General features: G+C 46.7%; 1 protein-coding gene across 1 annotated transcript in view; it reads left to right on the top strand.

Moving 5' to 3' along the window:
• The window catches only part of LOC133347299 (pleckstrin-like), a 30,525-nt gene extending 11,366 nt beyond the window's left edge, over positions 1-19,159 (top strand). The window contains exons 5-9 of the mRNA XM_061559445.1: positions 3,594-3,772; positions 6,975-7,082; positions 7,754-7,837; positions 11,588-11,669; positions 14,308-19,159. Coding sequence (XP_061415429.1) covers positions 3,594-3,772; positions 6,975-7,082; positions 7,754-7,837; positions 11,588-11,669; positions 14,308-14,432 — 578 coding nt within the window. The 3' untranslated portion in view covers positions 14,433-19,159. The remainder of the gene's footprint in view (positions 1-3,593; positions 3,773-6,974; positions 7,083-7,753; positions 7,838-11,587; positions 11,670-14,307) is intronic.
• The last annotated feature ends 600 nt before the right edge of the window (positions 19,160-19,759 follow it).

Raw genomic sequence — 19,759 nt, 5'->3', positions numbered from 1 at the left:
ATGCTATTATTTCATTTATTATTGTATCTTTATACTTGACTTTACCGAAAGAACCAAAGAATAATTCCTGCAGTCACGAAAGCTCCAAAATTAAGATTTCTTCTTCTTGCCATGAGACGTCCCAGTTTTTGTGCCTCGGGGGGGTGGGGGGTGGCAGCCCTCCTCATGCGCTGATGTTGGCTGTGGCCAGAAATTAAGCCCAGGTGACTTGGTTCACAGCTAAATGCACCGGCCACTGTGCTTCCACTCCACCCTCTCTTGATCTACTGAACTACTGTACTTTGCTGCATTAACACATTTCTCCATTTAATATTAATGTGGGGCTGTTTATATGAACGAATAAGTGGAAATGTGCACGCACTGTACATTTCAGATCTCTTTTTTGTTTGTTTATTTTTTACGTGTGACAATTTTAAAGAGTTAACTGTTACCTTTTTAAATCCTTTATATTAAGTTCGCTTGCTTGCTTGCTTGCGTGCTTGCTTGCTTACGGCCGTGCAAATCTTTCGATCGTTTTTTAACCCGCTTCCCGTGATCCAATCGAGCTGACATTTTGCACACAGACTCGTTGTGCGAGACAATTAATGTTCGTGAAAAAAAATTCCCAAAATTTTACACTTTTTAGGCAAAAAAATATATTTCACATACATTCAAATAGAACTCATTCATCGCTTTGGCTGAACGTCACAGTATAAGAGCCCAGAGCGTAACTCCTCCACAGGCCGTGGCGGAGTAGCGCAGTTGGTAGCGCCCTCGCTTCCCATGCCAAAGGTCGCGGGATCGATCCCCGCGTCCTCCACAGGCGAATATATTTTTAAATCCTTTATATTAAGTTCGCTGCCATGCATATAAAGGATTTATAGTGAAAAACTTAGTTTTTACGGGTTATACTTATTAAATCCTTTATATTAAGTTCGCTTGCTTGCTTGCTTGCGTGCTTGCGTGCATGCTTGCTTGCTTACGACCGTGCAAATCTTTCGGTCGTTTTTTAACCCACTTCCCGTGATCCAATCGAGCTGACATTTTGCACACAGACTCGTTGTGCGAGACAATTAATGTTCGTGAAATTTTTTTTCCAAAATTTTACACTGTTTATGGAAAACAAATTAAATATTTAATTACCAATTGCTTAATACTGGCAGACAATCATCTGACCAATAGGTGGCAGCCATCTCAAGCCAGAGGACGAGAGGACTCTAGCCGCCACGCATATAAATAATTTATAGTGAAAAACTTTTTTTTTACGGGTTATACTTATTTCAGGATTGTCTGTTGCGGTGTGAGGTTGTGAGAGCCTTGACTGCCCAGGCCGCTCCTCGCTCATCACGCAGCCCAAAGTCCCGCTCCGCATATCAAGTGCCTTCGTCTACACACCAATAAGCCTCATTTCATCTGAGAGTCACAATCTCACGATTTGTTTATGTGTCTATATCGGATCACATTCTCCCCCCCCTCCCCCCAAAAGCTCGTCTTCATTGGGACGTGCTTGTTTTTTAGAAAGCGGCGATATTGGACCTTGCCTGCTCATTTTAACTCTCCACCCGTCACGCCCGGCTGCAATGCTCAACAAGGCACAGTCGTAATAAAAATCCCGGAGCGAATACCGCACGGATTTAAAGAAGCGCATTGCAATATTCGCACGTACGTTATCTTCGGGTTGTTGTTTATTGTTTACATTTTGGCATCTTGCTTTTGCCTGCGAGTAACACACGTGTACCCTTTACTCTGTTGACGTTCAAGTTCATTTATTAGGTATAGCCCTGTGAGCCATTCGGCTCCTGAATCGGGTGCAACCGCAACAAACAAAAAACAAAAACATGAACAAAACACGTCTTAAAGTGACTATGTGACTAAGTGCAAACATAAATCCAAGAAAAGACAGCAAAACATTGCAGAAAAAAATCACCGTACACCAACGCTGTGTGCAAAAATCCCAGTGGGATGCAAGTCAAACAACCAACAACAACAACAAGACAACTTAGATTAAGGCCATCAGTCTAACTCTGTACTACAACAAACAAACATGGCTAATTCTAGATTTGAAGCTTTCGTGACTGCAAGGATTCATATTCTTAGGTTTTTTCGGTAAAGTCACGTAGGTAAAAAAATAAAATTAATAAAAGTAAAATAAAAATAAAATAAAAATCATTAATTTGAATTTAAAAAATAAATTTAATAAAAGTAAAAAAATAAAATGAATAAAAGTAAAATAAAAATAAAATAAAAATCATTAATTTGAATTTTTTACCTACGTGACTTTACCGAAAAAAACCCTAAAAACATGGCTAAGCCGATGATGTCACCGTAGCGCTTGCGCGCAACCGTGCGCCCTGATGAGGGCGGGTGAAGTGCTGAGGGCTCGCTGGCAGGAGGAGGTCACGCCAGGTGCTGTGGGGTTCGTTGAGATGACTGCCTGCTGCTGCCCGCTGTGCAAACTTGCCGTGGTTTGGGCCCATTCGGTCACGAGGGTTGCTCCTCCGCCCTCCCAACGACGGGACGTTAACACACCACACACACCGTGATGATATTCCTGATGACTGCCAGTGCAGTGTTCTTCAATATGAATCAACGACGAATAGGCGGCAATGTTTCTTAAAACGCGTGAGCTGCAGCGAGCACGAGGACTGAAATGACCTTGTCACGAAAAAGTAATGGAGAACCACATTTTTTCCACACTGAGATCGATTCTAGCTCAACTTGCTCTGGGCTCTGCCAAACACTAATATACAGAAAACAGACCACATGCCTGCTCTGTCAATTCAACATTAATGAGGTGATTCGTGTAATTTGTCACATCATCGGCATGAAAAAGGTTTGTGTGCGCATTTGTGCGTGTATACTTCGTTTTTGTGGAGCGGTGGTGTAGCGGTTAGCGCGCTGCGCTATGAACCCGGCGACCCGAGTTGGATTCCCGCTCACGGCCACCAACGCCAGTGACGATTATCTGAACCGGTCCTGGGCCTCCCCTAGATCGACTCAGCCTCCAATAAGTACCTGGTGCTTTGTGTAAAAACATCGCCGCTGGGGAGACAAAAGTAGCCGGGCATGGTGCTGGGCATCCACCCCCTCGTGTGCTGTGGCAGGCTTTCAGAAGTGCTCGCTAACAGCACTTGCCCCAACAGTCTGTCAAGGCTACACGGGGGATCTTTGTCTTTGTTTGTCTTTGTGGAGTGGTAGAGCTTAGTGCACTGCACCGCGAACACGGCAACCTAAATTCGCTTGCTGACCACAGCTTATTTAAGGAGCAAGCACCTGAACGGTGCTGGGCCTCCCCTAAGTCGACTCAGCCTTAAATTAGTACCTAGTGTGGCACGATCGGAGTGTTCCCGACCTCGCCACGCGCGAGCGATCGACCGTGCGTGACTTTGCGCGCCCGCGTGCAGGCGCGTGCCAGGCGAGGGAGTTAACATCTCCTAGCCACCGTGATGATGATGATGAGAGACACGCAAACTTCAAATATACAGCAGCAGGCGTCGGGGGTCGGGATCGAACGCACGACCTCCTGTACACCAGGCGAGGGAGTTAACATCTCCCAGCAGACCTCGCCACGCGCGAGCGATCGACCGTGCGTGACTCTGCGCGTCCGCGTGCAGGCGCGTGCGTGGTCAACTGGCTCGTGTCATCGGAGGTTGTGCGAACCCGCGCCGAGGGCCTCCTCGCGTGCCTCGCGCTGCTGGACGACGGCTACGTCCGCCCGACGGGCGATCGAGCCAAGTCCGCCGCACACTCGAACTCGCAGTTCCTCGACGACACGGAGGCCCTCTACTGTTTCGTGAGTTTCTTCTTTTTGATGTTTCACCCGACGCGCTCGCGCCGCCCGGCGGTCGAAAATCGGCCAGATGGGGGGGGGGGGGATCGTCGGATTCGTGAGTTTTTTTTTCTTTTGACTTTTTTATTCTATACATACTGGAGGGAATCCGATGAGCTCCACAAAGCTCTTTTTTTCTACAGATGTCCTAAGCGTGGCGGGGGGTGGTGGTGGGTGGTGGGTCAGAAAGTTACAGCAGCAATGCAAATCACCGCTGGGAGTGCAAAATTTAGGGGGGAAAAGTCACGAAAAATCAAGTATATAAGGACAAATTGCTAAAGTATATAGACCGTGAAATACTTCTGACGATTATGGAAGCGAGAAGTATGTCCAGGAGGTCGCTCACCCCACGCCATTCCTGTTCCACCACCGGCACATCCGAGCCGTGTCAAATGGGGGGGCCACCCGTGGAGACGATGATATCTTACCTTGCAGTTGTATATTTATAGAGCGCCTTCAGTCGAGGCACTGTGACAGAGTTTTAGAGTAAACGGTGACAGAATGGAATGGTTTAGATGGCCAGAGGGCGCCAGGATTGAGGAATGAATGACCTGCAGATAGAGGGCTCTTAGGGGGGTCACGGAGGGGCAGGGGAGGGACGGGAAAAAGTGGAGGGGCGAGGGGAGGGGAGGGAAGAGAATGGGCGATGATAGAGAAGAGGTGGTGAGGCTTTAAGCGAGGAACGAAAGGAGATTAAGGAGGGAGACTGCTTAGTGTACAGTGGCAATGTTGAGTCTATGGTGTAGTGTTGATTCTATGGTGTAGTGTTGAGTCTATGGGCAGTGTTGAGTCTATGGTGCAGTGTTGAGTCTATGGTGCAGTGTAGAGTCTATAGGCAGTGCTGAGTCTATGGTGCAGTGTTGTCTGTGGTGCAGTGTTGTCTATGGTACAGTGTTGTCTATGGTAGTGTTGTCTATGGGGCAGTGTTGAGTCTATGGGCAGTGATGAGTCTATGGACAGTACTGAGTCTATGGGTAGCAGTGCTGCTGATTTGGCACAGGGAGAAGTAGGGGCAGAGAGAGAGAGGCAGAGAGAAGATTGGGAAAGACGCGGCCGGAAGGGGACATGGGAGATGAGAGACGCAAGATAAGGTGGGGAAAGGCCATGGAGAGATTTGTAAACAGGATGGAGGCTTCCGTTACGGTCTGTCTTGGCAGCTTCTACGCTCTGCAAACCATCAGCACTCAATGACTCTACAGACGCATCGCTGTGCATTACATAAGTGACACATTATGCAGAGACATACCAAGGTGCGTGTGGGTAGAATTCGCCCTAGATCACCTTGGGAATGTGGAATCTCGTGAGCAGGTTAACCCTGGTTTACCTTTGGATGGAAGAAAATGGGAAACTTAATCAATTGTCAGTGACATCTGACCAGCGATAAGGACTGAGGCTCATTACTCAATTATTGTACTTTCATTTTGCAGAGATGCATGTTTTCACTTGATGGTAAAATAAGTATTGAAGAACACATGAATGCAGGAGTGTATCTGCAATACACAGTCACACAATATTCTGACAGTTTATATAACGATGTTCAGCCCTTTTTCAACCCACTGTTGGATGAAGACGTTTCCACATCATGCCAGTCATTGTGGCTATTTCACCATGCTTCACCGTGCTGGTCGGTGTGGACAGGTGATGGTGTGAAGCATATAAGTACAGCATGCCGATACATGTTGCAGCACTACCCTTCGCTACACACCACACAGTCGCAACACGTGTGTAAATTCATAATCAACGTTTTTGGGTTTAGATCGCGTTATTTATAAATGTGTCGTAACCCTCCACCACCCGACACGGCCAATCAGTAATAAAGTGTCACGTTGACAAAAGACAAATAGTTCACTGCTTTAGCCCACCGGTGTGTTGAAGCGTGAAACCACAACATTTACAATTTGAGTAGCACGACGTTTCGCTGGTAATTGCATCCAGCATCATCGGGCAATTCGCCAGAATGGTGAGGCTCTGCTGTGTCTCCCGTTCTTATATAGAGCAGCAGCAGGGTGACGTCAAAAACGTTAATTATGAATAATATTGGTCGCGAAAGCCTACGTGTTAAACTGACGTGTGTAAATATATATATTTTTTGCGGTTGTACCGTACAGCTCTCCGGCTTGTTTTCGGGTTGTACCGCACGTTGTTCGCCACGGTATCCGATGTTTCGCTCCACGCCTGCTGAGAGCTTCGGTTCCGTGTAGCCCAACGCCAGACCAAGTCGACGTGGGGAGACCCGCGAATGCACGTGGATCCAATTAACCCATCGCTTTCTACGTTGCAAAGTAAATCTCCAAGAATGAGCCATCTGAAATGTATTCCAGTCGAAAGGATGCGTTCAACTAAATTTGCTGAGAAGAAGATGTATCTTGAAAGCGATTTAAAATGTGCATGTCGATGCTGAATCAACGCCAAGTGTCTGCTTGTGAATGTGTCTATCGATTGTGTCACCTTAAAATGCGAGAAAGTGAATTTCAAATGTCTTTTTCAACAGCCGCAAACCTGAGCAGCGATACAAATGTCTTGCATTTAACTTCGATGACGAGGCATCTGCATTGTGTTCCAATATCTTTGCTCGTTACGAGAAGCGATCCCTTGAGCATCCAAAATACGACTTTAACAACATGTCCCTGTACACCATTGGAACCTCATTTGCCAGTAAAAAATATGATAATTGTTTTTTTTACCCTTCTATCTGGCAACAAAACTGACACTTTTTTTTACAAGGAGTCATGTTTGCATAGACCACAATACCTGCAGCCATTATGCATACAAAAAAACATTACTCTGATAATATATGCACTGTCCTTGAAGTTGATTGATCCACACCCAAGACAGCTTTCCTTAGAGCCTAGTCTTACATGGGTTGGACCAGATGACGCCATGAGTTGGACCAGATGATGTCTTGGGTGTGGATCAATCAACTTCAGGGACAGTGCATATATGATCAGAGTTATGTTTTTTGTTTGCATTATGGCTGCAGGTATTGTGGTCTATGCAAACATGACTCCTTGTAAAAAAAGGTGTCCGTTTTGTTGCCAGATAGAAGGGTAAAAAAAACAATTAACAACATCCTGTTTGACTTCGCCATGCTTTTGGAGCCACATTATACCAAGAAGACACCTCGCCGAAAAGCCTCGCGCTGACGCCCGAATTCCCCCTTTTGCAGATCGACAGCAGGCACGGCGCGCAGGACACGGACAGCGATGACGAGTGCTCCATCCTGCGCGAAGAGTTCAGGGGTCGCATCATCAAGCAGGGCTGCCTGCTCAAGCAGGTGACCGCACGGCCTCTCACGCATCCCAACAGGCTACAGGAGCCAGCAGCGCTCGTAATCACCGGGATCTCCAACCCAATTACCAGCCCATCACCGACAGACATTTCGCAGGACATCTCCCAAGACCTCACCAATGAACCCAGACGCCCGATCGCCCAGGCTACGTGAAGTACCTTCGGATTAATGAGCAGAACCGACGGTTGCCTGCGGTGGTGCAGTTAACGCGACCCCCACCCGCCCGCGTGCACTGATACTGCCGGCAATTTGTCTGCGTTAGGACAATTTGTGTTTTCTTCCTGCATTCATAACCACTGGCCGTGCCGCAGGGTAATTAACGGTGCAAGCAATGCGGTTTAAATACGCGACGCTCGCAAACCATGATATATTTTCAATTGCGATGACATGATTTGCTTTTGCCAACACTGCTTGCTCTGCGCGGCATCGCGGATTTATGACGGCGATTTGAGCCTCCTGTAGACTGCAGGCACAGTCGCGATTGTGGCTACGATCCAGAACGCGCCGGGCGGACGCCAGAAAGGCATTAATCATCGAGCTAAAGCAGCCGAAAGCGATAGCAGATGCTTATCGTAGAACATAAAAGAACACAGTTGACAATGGAGGTGAAAAAAAAGTCAACACATTGAAATGTCATTTCATTTTTTTTTGCTTAGGGCCACAAGAGGTTGAACTGGAAGATAAGAAAGTTTGTGCTCAGGGAGGAGCCTGCATACCTGCATTATTACGACCCAACAAAGGTGAGAAGGTAGAGACGCAAACATCACAATAGCAATTTAAAGCTTTCGTGACTGCAGGGATTCATATTCTTGGTTCACGTAGAAGGGAAAAAAATAAATATTATTTTCGGTAAAGTCACGTAGAAGGGAAATAATATCATTAATAATATTACTAATAATATTATTTTATTATTTCCCTTCTACGTGACTTTACCGAAAGAACCAAGAATATCACAATAGCAGCCGATGCCTTCCCAACATATCTGGGCAAAGGAACATTACCGACTATAATCACCCAGAAATGTCTGTCCGTCCCGCGCGTGACGTCACTCCACACGAGGCCCACCCCCCCGCGTGACGTCACTCCACATGAGGCTCACCCTCCCTCATTAATATTCATGAGTGAGTGGATTTTTACACTGACGCAGAGGAAGGTCGAGCTAAATGAAATTATTTATTACGCAAAATATTGAGGTTCTTTATAGGAAGTGATGGTAAAAAACAAATCTACGCAGCACAGTGCTACGTGGAAATTTACACTAACGCAGAAGAAAGTCAAGCACTCCACATGCCGCACCCCTCCCCTCATTAATAATCATGAGCGGGTGACGTCACTTCACATGCCGCACCCCTCCCCAATAACCATTAGCGAGTGACGTCACTCCACATGCTGCACCCCTCCCCAATAACATTAGCGGGTGACGTCACTTCACATGGGGCAACCCCCCCTCATTAATAATCATGAGCGGAACAATTTTTCTATTGAATATTTCAGATTTACTGCAATATACACCCTTGGACGGGCAAAACAGCTAATTCCTAATAAACATGCAACGTTGAACCATTGGACCAATGTTGGGCTAACGTTGGGCAAACGTTCGCTGATGTGCTCGAGTTTATTTTGTGCAACCTAAAGCCAACGCACAAAACAAGCCGTACACAGTGCACAATAGTAGATTTTTCTAAATTATAATTTAAACAAATATATTTAAAAAAATCTTAATATATATAGGACTGCAGAGCTTGGCCAGTTTTTGGCACTGACTCAATGCGCGTCTGAATTCCAGCTTGTCTGTGGTTTCTCAGCAACTAAATGATTCAATTTGCATAAACGATGACGATACATAAAACTGAATATATTAATTTTCCCTCATATTTTCTAAACGATGTGCCATTTGCTGCATAAACCAACGAGTAAAATGTGGCGTTTCTTCGCCCATGAAACGTACAACTCAGGAAACCCAAAGCAGCTCAAAGATGATGAAAAAAAACCCAACAACAGACATCGTCTTTTTTTTCAAAACGCAATTATATTTGAGTGGACGTGACCTGACCGGGCAGAGCGAGGTAAACAACGTTGAATTGGGTCGTTGTGCTGGGCGAGGAACGTCTCGGCAGGCACCCGGCTACTGCCTCGCCGCAATAGACGTTGAGCAAAGCACCGTGGCAACAGTTGCAGGTTTGGACACGCCAAAGAGAAGGGGTGGGGACGGTCATTCATCATCGAGTGGAGGGGAACAAACCGACAGCTGCGAACGTTGCCGACGCCGTGATTGAGCCACCCCACGTTCTTCACTCAAGGCTCTCTCTCTCTCGGACGTCAACAACATTGTTACGCAAAGGTCCCCATTTGAGCTCCATGGGTATTGTTTACATGCGAGGCATCTCCGTTCAGTTCGGACTTAAGCCGTTTGCCTTTTCGTCAGTCATTATTCCGGGCGGAGAGATTCGTGGCATCGTTAATGTCAACGACTTAGTGGGCTATGAGCCAGGCGCGTTCTTTATCAAGGCACAGGCGTGTGGGCGATCAAATGGCAAACTTTGACCGGGCACGCGAAGGGGGGGTGATGGCCTCTATCCAGTGAACACCCCTGCGGCGGTGGCGTAGAGTGTCCTAACTTTAGAGCCGCAATCTTTTTCCAAGAATCGTATCGACAATGCCGCAGAGGTCACAACCGGCTACCCGATACCCGTACCCTACCCGATACCCGGCTACCCGTACCCGGCCGGGTACGGGTACGGGTACCCGTTTGCGACCCTGGTGCGGCCGGGTACGGGTATGGGTAGACCGTGAGTCACTGGTGAGTAACTGTTTGTCACTCATTTCCCAACGTCTTGTCTCTTCTCACAATTGAAGTTCCTAGAATCAACCCACCCGCGCCTGCAACATGGCTTCATCCCAGAGGTCGCAATCGGGTACCTGATACCCGGTAGGGTACGGCCGGGTACGGGTACGGGTACCCGTTTGCGACCCTGGTGCGGCCGGGTACGGGTACGGGTAAGGAATCCAAACCCGTTTGCGACCTCTGCAATGCCGTGCGTTTCGGCAATATTTTGATTTAGTTAATGTAGTGATGGACAGGTGATCGGGGTCACTGAGCTGGCAGAGCGCTGAGATCCCGGATTTCAGTCAGCTGTGATTAAACGTGGTTCTCAAGTGTAGCGAGTCATCAGAGACTTGTATGTAAGAAATGTAGTTTTAACTTATTTTGGCTAAATTCCAGCTCTGAACATATCAGTTTGACTGCCATGAGTGGAACATTTCCGTTTGGCAGGGCGTGTGAAAAAGTGCAGCAAGCCCCGAGTGTGTGCGTGTGTATATGATGACAAAAAGTAACATTTAAGTGTTCTTCCCTGTGCCATTTTCCGACACACAGCATGCATACACTGCTTGCTGCCAGAGTTCCAAAGTGATACTTTGTCTCAAGTCGTGATGCCAATGACTAAGTTGCTAACACGATGAGAGAATAAAAGGTAAAAGTGAAGCCTATCAAAATAATTCCAGGTGGCATTGCACCACACACAAGCAATCCAGTGCATTGAGTTAGTCGTGGATGATGCTGACATCTCGATTTAAAGCTTTCGTGACTGCAGGTATTCATCTTCTTGGTTCTTTCGGTAAAGTCACGTAGAAGGGAAATAATAAAATAATAAAAATAAAACATTATAAAATAATTCTCACGATGTTTCGGCCACAACGCAAGCAGCCATCCTCAGGTGAAGAATGAAACATCACCAAGCTTGGAGCGTATATTTAAGCTGGGTTGGAGGGGGGAAGAAGAGCGCCTTGACAAAACAATTTGCATAGCAAGAGGAATTTAGCATATTTATGGGAAACCCATTTCCCATAAATATGCTAAACGCATTTCCCATAAATATGCTAAATTCATCTTGATATGCAAATTATTTTGTCAAGGCGCTCTTCTTCCCCCCTCCAACCCAGCTTAAATATACGCTCCAAGCTTGGTGATGTTTCATTCTTCACCTGAGGACGGCTGCTTGCGTTGTGGCCGAAACAGTCGTGAGAATTATTTTATAATGTTTTATTTTTATTATTTTATTACTTCCCTTCTACGTGACTGTACCGAAAGAACCAAGAAGAAGCTGACATCGTCATGTGCTTGAGGCACCCACCTACCCCGGTCAGCAGGGTGCCTGTGAAGAGAGAGGACAGCGAATGAGTTTCCTCCCTCGCGAAACCAAAGATACGTTCAGCTGTTGGCCGAGCCGAATGAAACTGAAAATCCAACAGGCATGGACTCGGAACGGTCAAAAATAATAGTGCAATAAAGTGATGAACAAGGTGTGTGTGAGTCGTGTATTTGTGAGTAGGACACCGATATGCACACCCGTGCCTAAACGCACGTCTCATTAGGCTCTCCGTGCACGAAATTTGCGAGTCACTCTTGGGCAACAAAAAAAGGTGTTTCACAATCTGTGAACTTTTGCACAGATGCAGGGCTGACCCAGTGTTGTTGTCTGCGGCGACAGGAGGATTCGCGTTACCCCCTTGGAGGCTTCGCGCTCAAAAACAGCATCGTCTCGGCCATGGGAGAGGACGGCCTTCCGCCCGGTACGGACACAAAGATCCCCCGTATAGCCTTAACAGACTGTTGGAGCGAGTGCTGTTAGCAGGCACCTATGAAAGCTGACACAGCTCACGAGGGGGGTGGGGTGGCCAGCACCGTGCCCGACCACCTTTGTCTCCCCAGTGGCAATGTTTACACACCGCACGAGGTACTAATTGGAGGCTGAGTCGACCTAGGGGAGGCCCAGGACCGGTTCAGATAATCGTCACTGGTGTTGGTCGTGAGCGGGATTCGAATTCGGGTTTCCGGGTTCGTAGTGCAGCGCACTAACCGCTACACCACCGCTCCCCACGGAGAGCCAACACACACACACACGCGCACGGCACGTGGTCGACCTCCAAGGGGCCGGTGGCCTGCAGGCCCGCCAGCCAGGCCAGCGAAAAACATGGAAACGGTCAGCTTTGACATTCGATCACATGGCCTTCCAGCAAAAAATAAAAAATCAACGTTTTCCAAATTTGATGCACGATGTTAAGTTGAAATTTGGTTTGGATTTTTCACGAAATTACACTTTTTTTGCAGCAGCAGCAGAAGCAGCAGTAATCTGCTTACCACAAAATGTGACACTCGACAGTTTTTTTAGCAAAGCGGTTGTTTGGTAAATTAAAAGTGAAACTAAAATGCATACGAGTGTAAAAATAACAGGATTCATCTCGAAATCAAACAGCTGCCAGACCAACTACAAAACATAAACAGTGTAGACTACAGTCACGTGCAAACAAGTACTGCACAGTACAACAAAGCAGACGAACCTTGCGAGAGTAAACCTACAACTTAATTCTGAAATGAAAAGCAACAAATTCTAGATACAGACCCAAAATTGCTTGTTCAAATGTACGATTAGTAAAACAAAATAACAGATTAAATTTCGATTTAAAGCTTTCGTGACTGCAGGAATTCATCTTCTTGGTTCTTTCGGTAAAGTCACGTAGAAGGGAAATAATAAAATAATAAAAATAAAACATAATAATATAATTCTCACTAATTATTTTATTATGTTTTATTTTTATTCTTTTATTAGAAGGGAAATAATAAAATAATAAAAATAAAACATTATAAAATAATTCTCACTAATTATTTTATTATGTTTTATTTTTATTATTTTATTATTTCCCTTCTACGTGACTTTACCGAAAGAACCAAGAAGAAAAATAACAGATTCTTTCTCTTTTGCTTGTATTCGAAGAGGAACGTCACCGCATCGAATCCCGCTGCACACATTTCTCCACGTACGAAGGACGTTTCGTTTTTTCTCACAGGAGGAACATGTTCTCGACTTCCCATATGTATAAGTCAGCTGCAGAACATAGAACAATTGAATGTCTGTTTACATCCCCAATCGACAAGAAATCGCGCTATGCCACAAGCACGGCTACCACCACGATATTGTGAGCGCTTAAACAAATGTCGACATAAAAATGTAATTACCGTATCTACCGAAATCAACTTGATTTACCGCAATTATAATTTGACATGCACGCCTTTCCCTGGGGGGTGGGGGGGGGGTTGAGAGAAAACATTGCTATCATAATTCGACAAAGAAGTTGCATTAAAACACATTAACGTTTAAACAAGCGAGCGGAAGACCCGATTCAGTGAAATAATATTAAAATAACGATAACAAACTATAAGCATGATTTCTACGGACATTTAAAGGCGTATAAATATACACACACAGGTCCTATGCGGCTTGTTACATCGCAGACACGTAAGAGACAGTATCAACTTGTATCTCACGGTTCCCGCACCTCCGCTGAGCATGGTTGGCTACGTACGGTGTGAAAGAAGTTCAGCATATATACATACAACTAGGCCAGGCCTCCGTCTACCCGTTTATACCACTGGGTAGACAGAGGCGGGGGTGGAATCAATTCAAACAAACCCTGCAACGTTGTTTCAGCTGCCACACCGGGAGATCAGATCAAACCAGCGACCTCTGGATTGCACGCCCAGTGTGATAACCATTCAACCACGGCAACGTCCCTATTTCTAAAGGAAGCTTCGATAAATCAAAACTGTTACTAAACTATGTTTTTATTTTACCAGGTAAGGCCCACAGCTATATGGCTCTTTTTCAGACGTGACCTGGCTATCACAAATGATAACGAAGTAGCTTATTGCGTAAAAATGTATAGCAGCCACATACTCTTAAATGCACGTTCATTCTAAATGTGGAGGGAAAATCCGGAGAACCCGGAGAAAAATCCACGCGACCACGGGGAGAACATGAAAAATCCAAATATACAGCAGGTGTCAGGGTCGGGATCGAACCCACGACCTCCTGCATAGCAGGCGAGGTAGTTAACATCTTACCACCGGGTTTAGTATTAAAATAATAGTATTATTAATAATAATAATACTAAAAGCGTGTTCTCCAGATTATAAGGCGCTCCGGATTGTAAGATTCACCCTGAATGTGTGCCCGGTGTCAATAAGGCTAAACAGATCTGGTCACGATTACACCCTTTTCTCTTGAGACCTCTTTTTCCACTGTGCAACCCGAAGCCGTGCCGAGCCAGCCCCTGGCATTGACTCGGCTGCGCAGCGCAGAAGCGAAACGGGCAGACGAACCTTTGCCTGCCCGCCCGCCTCGAACGCGCTCATGTTCCTCTCCGCTCGCAGGCGGGGACAAGGTGCAGGGCAACCTCATCCACATCATCTCGCCGGAGGACGTGCACTACTACCTGCAGGCCAGCACATCCGCCGAGCGGCAGCAGTGGATCGAGGCCATCAAGCGGCTGTGCTGAGCACGTGGGCCCCTGCGCGATCGATGGGAATCCGGCGGCGTGACAGCGATTTAGCGCCGCCTTGCGCTGCGAACCGCGGGCGGCCCCGAGTTCAATTCCCGCACCCCCCTCCTCCCTCCCCTCCGGCCCCCGCTCGTGGTAAACACCGGTGACGATCATCTGAACCGGTTCTCGGCCTCACCTAGGTCGACTCAGCCTACAATTAGTACCTAGTGCGGTGTGTAAAAACCTCGACACTGGGGAGACAAAGGTGGCCGGGCGTGGTGCCGACCACCCACCCCCCTCGCGTGCCATTCCGGCCTTCATAGGTGCTGGCTAACAACACTTGCCCCAACAATCTATTAAGGCTATACGGGGGATCTTTGTCTTTGATGTGAAACCCGCGGTTCTCACGATCACCCGGTGAACACTGCAAGCTCAGCCGTACAGTTACCGTCGAGCGGGGCTACACGGTGACCGGATTGCCAGGGGGTGCGGGTGGATTTTGGTGGCATTAATTGTGAAAGCCGAGGATAAATTAGCACCCCCCCCCCGCTTGTCCCTGTTGCCGATTGGTGCGTGGGTGAGCGGTAGGAGAATCATTAGGAGAGTAGCAACCAAAACGCGTCAAGCAGAGAGCCAATTGACCCCAGAGATCCCAGACCCAATTTGCCTTCACGAGCCCGCTTATTATGAAATGGCCGAGCCACAAGCGGATTCCATTAAAACATTTTTTTATTTTTTTTTATTTAAACAAGCCACCAACATGGCATTGCAGTGACGTGTACGAGCGGTGCCAGCCGGGGGGGGGGGTAAATTAAAGGGTGACATTTCGATAGGAAGCTCCAATCAAGTTCAATAGGAAGGTTTATCCATCTTTCCGTACTTCACATCGCTGAGAAACGCACCTCACCTTAGCCCAATTCCCTGGCCATCAAGTTCCAGAGGGGGGTGCTCCTCCTCTTCCCCGCTATGAAAGCATTCACTCCCTTCCTCCCTCCCCACCAACTTGTAAAATGGGGGTTCCACCCGTGTTGATATGCTTTGTAATATGCTAAAAAAAGCTCATGTATCCGAACTACAAGTCATTGCGTGCCTCCGTGAAATGCTGTGTGTGCGTGCATGTGAAGGGGAGTCCACGGGAGTCGTCCTGGCAATGGAACTTCACGGCTCACATCAGCACCAACACTCGCAGGGCAGGGCAGGCACAGCACGGACGCTTGCAGCGCACCGACACTGTGGTTCACTTCAGCCAAATCTTCCCGGAGCCCCGAGTCTTTAGCCCCTTGCCTCTTTATACACCCTCTCGCCTTCTTCCACCCGCTAAATTGTATCTTTTGGGGGGGTTTTTTTCCCCCTCCAATCCCCTTTTCTTTTGCCTTTCTTGCCGGCGCCTTTCTTTAATTATTTTTTCTCAACTCGGTCCCTTGACCCCCTTGCCGTGACCCCTGCATTCAATCCTGGAGGGTCATCGCACGACATTCTCATTTGCATATTTGTGATGCGCGTGCACTCAGTATATGGGGAAAACAACGACGGCCGACATTCGCCATGAAGTGTCGGTGACGTCACCACAGGGCTTGTGCCAAGCTAGGTGCACTTTCAGGCCAGATGAAGTGTCAAAGGCTCGCTGGCCATAGGTCACGGGACAAACCCAGGTGCTGTGGGTTGACTGAAATGACTGCCAACTTGCTGTGTTTTAGCCTCCCGGTGCTCCGCTCGTTGTTGTGAGCGTCGCTCTCCTGCCCTCTATTATTGGAGGGCGACTGCCTCCAACTGCCCATTAGCGTCGTTCACGAGCACAAGCTTGTTTGGATCTTTTCTAGGTGGACACACCTAGAAAGGCTGGCACGGCACACGAGGTCGTGGGTGGCCAGCACCACGCCCGGCCACCTTTGTCTCCCGGGTACTCAGTTGAGGCTGGATCGACCTCTGGGAGGCCCAGGACCGGTTCAGATAACTCGTAACTGGTGTTGGCCGTGCGTAGGAATTGTAACTTCTCTTTTTATAGTCTGGCTAGCAGCTGTGTTGGATTCAAGTGCGATGTATTAGACGATAGGCGAACAACTGACGAAGGTATCCAAGTGGCTCAGAGAACACGTGAGCCAGCACTGCTGTCAACCTGGGTTCGAGTCCGGGTCTCCGCCGCCCGTGATTTAAAAAAAAACCGGGTTCTAAATTGTAGCCCAGCCCCCGTAGATTACACAACACATCCATCGCATTGACTTTGGTTTCGAACTCAATCGGGTAAAGTTACAGCGATTTAAAATAATAATAAAAATAAAAATGTAAATTCAACTGCGCCGAGACATACACAGGAATTGCCGTCTGCGTGTCAAAGAGCGCCCCTACTCTCGAAAGAATGAAACGACCACTTGAAGGATTTCTTTGGTGGAATAACATCCGATGCAATATCTCTTCCACTGAGATTCTCCGCCAAAGTGAGCCGCTCTATCACGTTTCTGAATGTAGTCTTCATCTGGTGGCATTGTGCCGATTACCACAATTCGACTAAAAAAATTTAATTCACAAAATGTTCATGTAAAAAAAGAGGGAGATTCGCTTTGGCATATTATTTTTTTACCAGTCGGTCTGCCTCGTGAAAATGAGCAAAAAAACAAATTGGACCCCGTGACTGAATTTACGAGAAAACATCGAGGATGATTACAACATGTTCGTTAAAGGCATTCATTGTGTTACGCCCTTACACAACGGCAGACTTGAACAAAAAAAAACTCTACCCACCAGCAGTTTACTTCTGGCAACTTCGGAAGCACAATAGCAAACATTGTACTCCCACGTCTGCCATGGCATCCCCCTCCCCAGCAAGCATCCGATTGCGCCAGTACAGTGCCAAATTAAAATCCATCCTCGCTGCGCCATATGCCGCCCACACAGCTCTTGCAGTTTAACAGAGACGGCCGAGTCAGCGTTTTGTGATCGTGGCAGGAAGCTCCGTCTCCCCACCGTGAGAAGCCGCAACCATAACCGCGAGAGAAAGACCATCCACATCGGCGCACTGGCTGCACGTGCCACGTTGTACGTCGTGAAAGTCGAGCTGGGCTTCTGCGTTTCTTTGCCATATTCCATCGACCGATTTATTGTCGGTGAAGTGATGCTTTGAATAATTATCTGACAACACGACAAAAATAGTTGGGGGTGGGGCGGGGAGGTGGAAAAATGGCTCAGCTCTGTTGCCACGTGTAGGAGGTAAACCGCCATTTTCTATTTAGAAAATAGCCGAGAATAATCGACCACGGAAAAAAATTGCCAACGTAAATATTTTATTTTCATAAATCTATTTTCATGAATCTATTTAACCGACTACTCATCCGAGCAGTAATTGCATTGTTCGTTGCGAAGTCACTTCACCGAGTGGAGATTTGTTTTATTTCCAAGTATGCCCCGAGTCTTTCCCAGATACCAACATGCCCTTCTTGCCTTTGTCGGTTTGAATAACAACAATAACAGCAAATGCACGCTAGCAGTCATGGTCGTTTCGCACATGTGGCCAAGGCCAATCATTGACACGCCGCGAGTCTCTCTTGGAAATATGCCTTTGTTTAACTTCCCACACTCAGGACAAATGATCTTTGCTTAAAACGCGTGACATACGTGTCTATCTTTAATGAACACACAATCAGGCACGCCCAGTTTAGGAAAGGCTGAAGATAATAATAAAATAATAATAATGAACTTATTTATTCAGCATAGCCATATTGAGTCTAAGCAGCCTTTTTCAGTAGAGGCCTGCATTTTTTTATTTTAAGATGTTTTCAGCGAATTCATGAGCGTTTATACAATTGGCAGGAAACCAGAGCACCCAGAGAAATTGATACGCGAGCGAGGCAACACTCTATCCCCGTACATACAGATGGAAACAGATGGTGATTAGTCCACTTGCTCTACTGCCTTTTACTGGCGAGCCGAGGATATGGCATCTCCTCGACACCTCCGATTAGCACGGTTGGCTACGTACGGTGCGAAAGAAGTTCAACATACTGCACAAATGATAATTGGTTTTTTACCCTTTTATCTGGCAACAAAACTGACACCTTTTTTACGAGGAGTCATGTTTGCATAGACCACAATACCTGCAGTCATAATGCAAACAAAAAACCTAACTCTGATAATGTATGCACTGTCCTTGAAGTTGATTGGTCCACACCCGAGACAGCTTTCCTTAGAGCCTAGTCTCACATGGGTTGGACCAGATGACGCCAAAAGGCGCACAACTCAAAGACAATGCACCATCAGAGTATGCGAGCTCGGGGTAAAGCATTTACACCATTGAGGTACCAATGATACTGCACATACATACGAGAGAGTTTCACAAAGTTTGCGTGATCCACCAACGCTCGCCTCTACGGTGCTGGATTACAGCAGTTGCTCCACTGCCGCCTGACATCCTTTGTCCACAGAATTATCGGATGAAGCCACACAAATAATGGTATTGACGTGCGGGTTTATTTTCGACTTCTTAGAGGTATTCGCTGAAACTTGCATTGAATTCTCAGCTCGCGCTCTGCGGCTTGTGTGCGTGCCTCTATCAAAGTATGCTAAATGTAAAGTGTCCGTGCCCCCATTTGCTCTGTTAACGCTGTGACGACGTGACGTAGCTTCGTGTACGGTGATTACTTTGTGTAAGCATTCGATTAAAAATTGCTTGCTTTTTATGCACGTCTTTTTTTTTGTTACCAAAAACATTTTACAGAAAGTGTTTCGGGAAAGGCGAAAAGGTGTGGCTGTGCTGGATATTTTATATAAGGAGCCGTCCATAAATGACGTCACGCACCTTGGGGGGGGGGGGTCAGATATTTGTGACGATGTGTGACGATGGAGGGGGGAGTGGTTGAGAAATGTGACGTCATATCAAAATGTGTAACTTTAAATAAATATAGACAACATGTTCTACTTAATTAAATCGACTTTTTAATAGATGTTTTCTCCTACAACATCAGAGTGCAGCGCCACATTAAATACGCACTACAATGACAATAGTTTAAAGCGATTTGAAGCATGTTTTATATTTTTGGAGGGGGGGGCAGAGCTTTGTGACGTCATATTTGAGGGGGGGTCTGACTTTTTGTGACGCCGTGTGACGAAGGGGGGGGGGGGTCAAATATCGTCCAAAATCGCGTGACGTCATTTATGGACGGCTCCTAATGCGTACGCCATTAATTGTGCGACTTACATTATTTCATATATATATGTGCAACCTGCATGGTGGTAATAATGTGTCAATTGAGCTTCACTTGTAACAAGCCGTAATGGGTCAGTGTTTAACGTCGTTTTTGTTCAAGTATTATTTCAACGATCAGACAATTATTTGTTTCGTATACATTCTA

The sequence above is a fragment of the Lethenteron reissneri genome, chromosome 25 (genome assembly GCF_015708825.2).
Source record: "Lethenteron reissneri isolate LAM-NWPU_2019-01 chromosome 25, ASM1570882v1, whole genome shotgun sequence".
Classification (NCBI taxonomy): domain Eukaryota; kingdom Metazoa; phylum Chordata; class Hyperoartia; order Petromyzontiformes; family Petromyzontidae; genus Lethenteron; species Lethenteron reissneri.
This window is presented reverse-complemented; position numbering and strand designations above follow the sequence as displayed.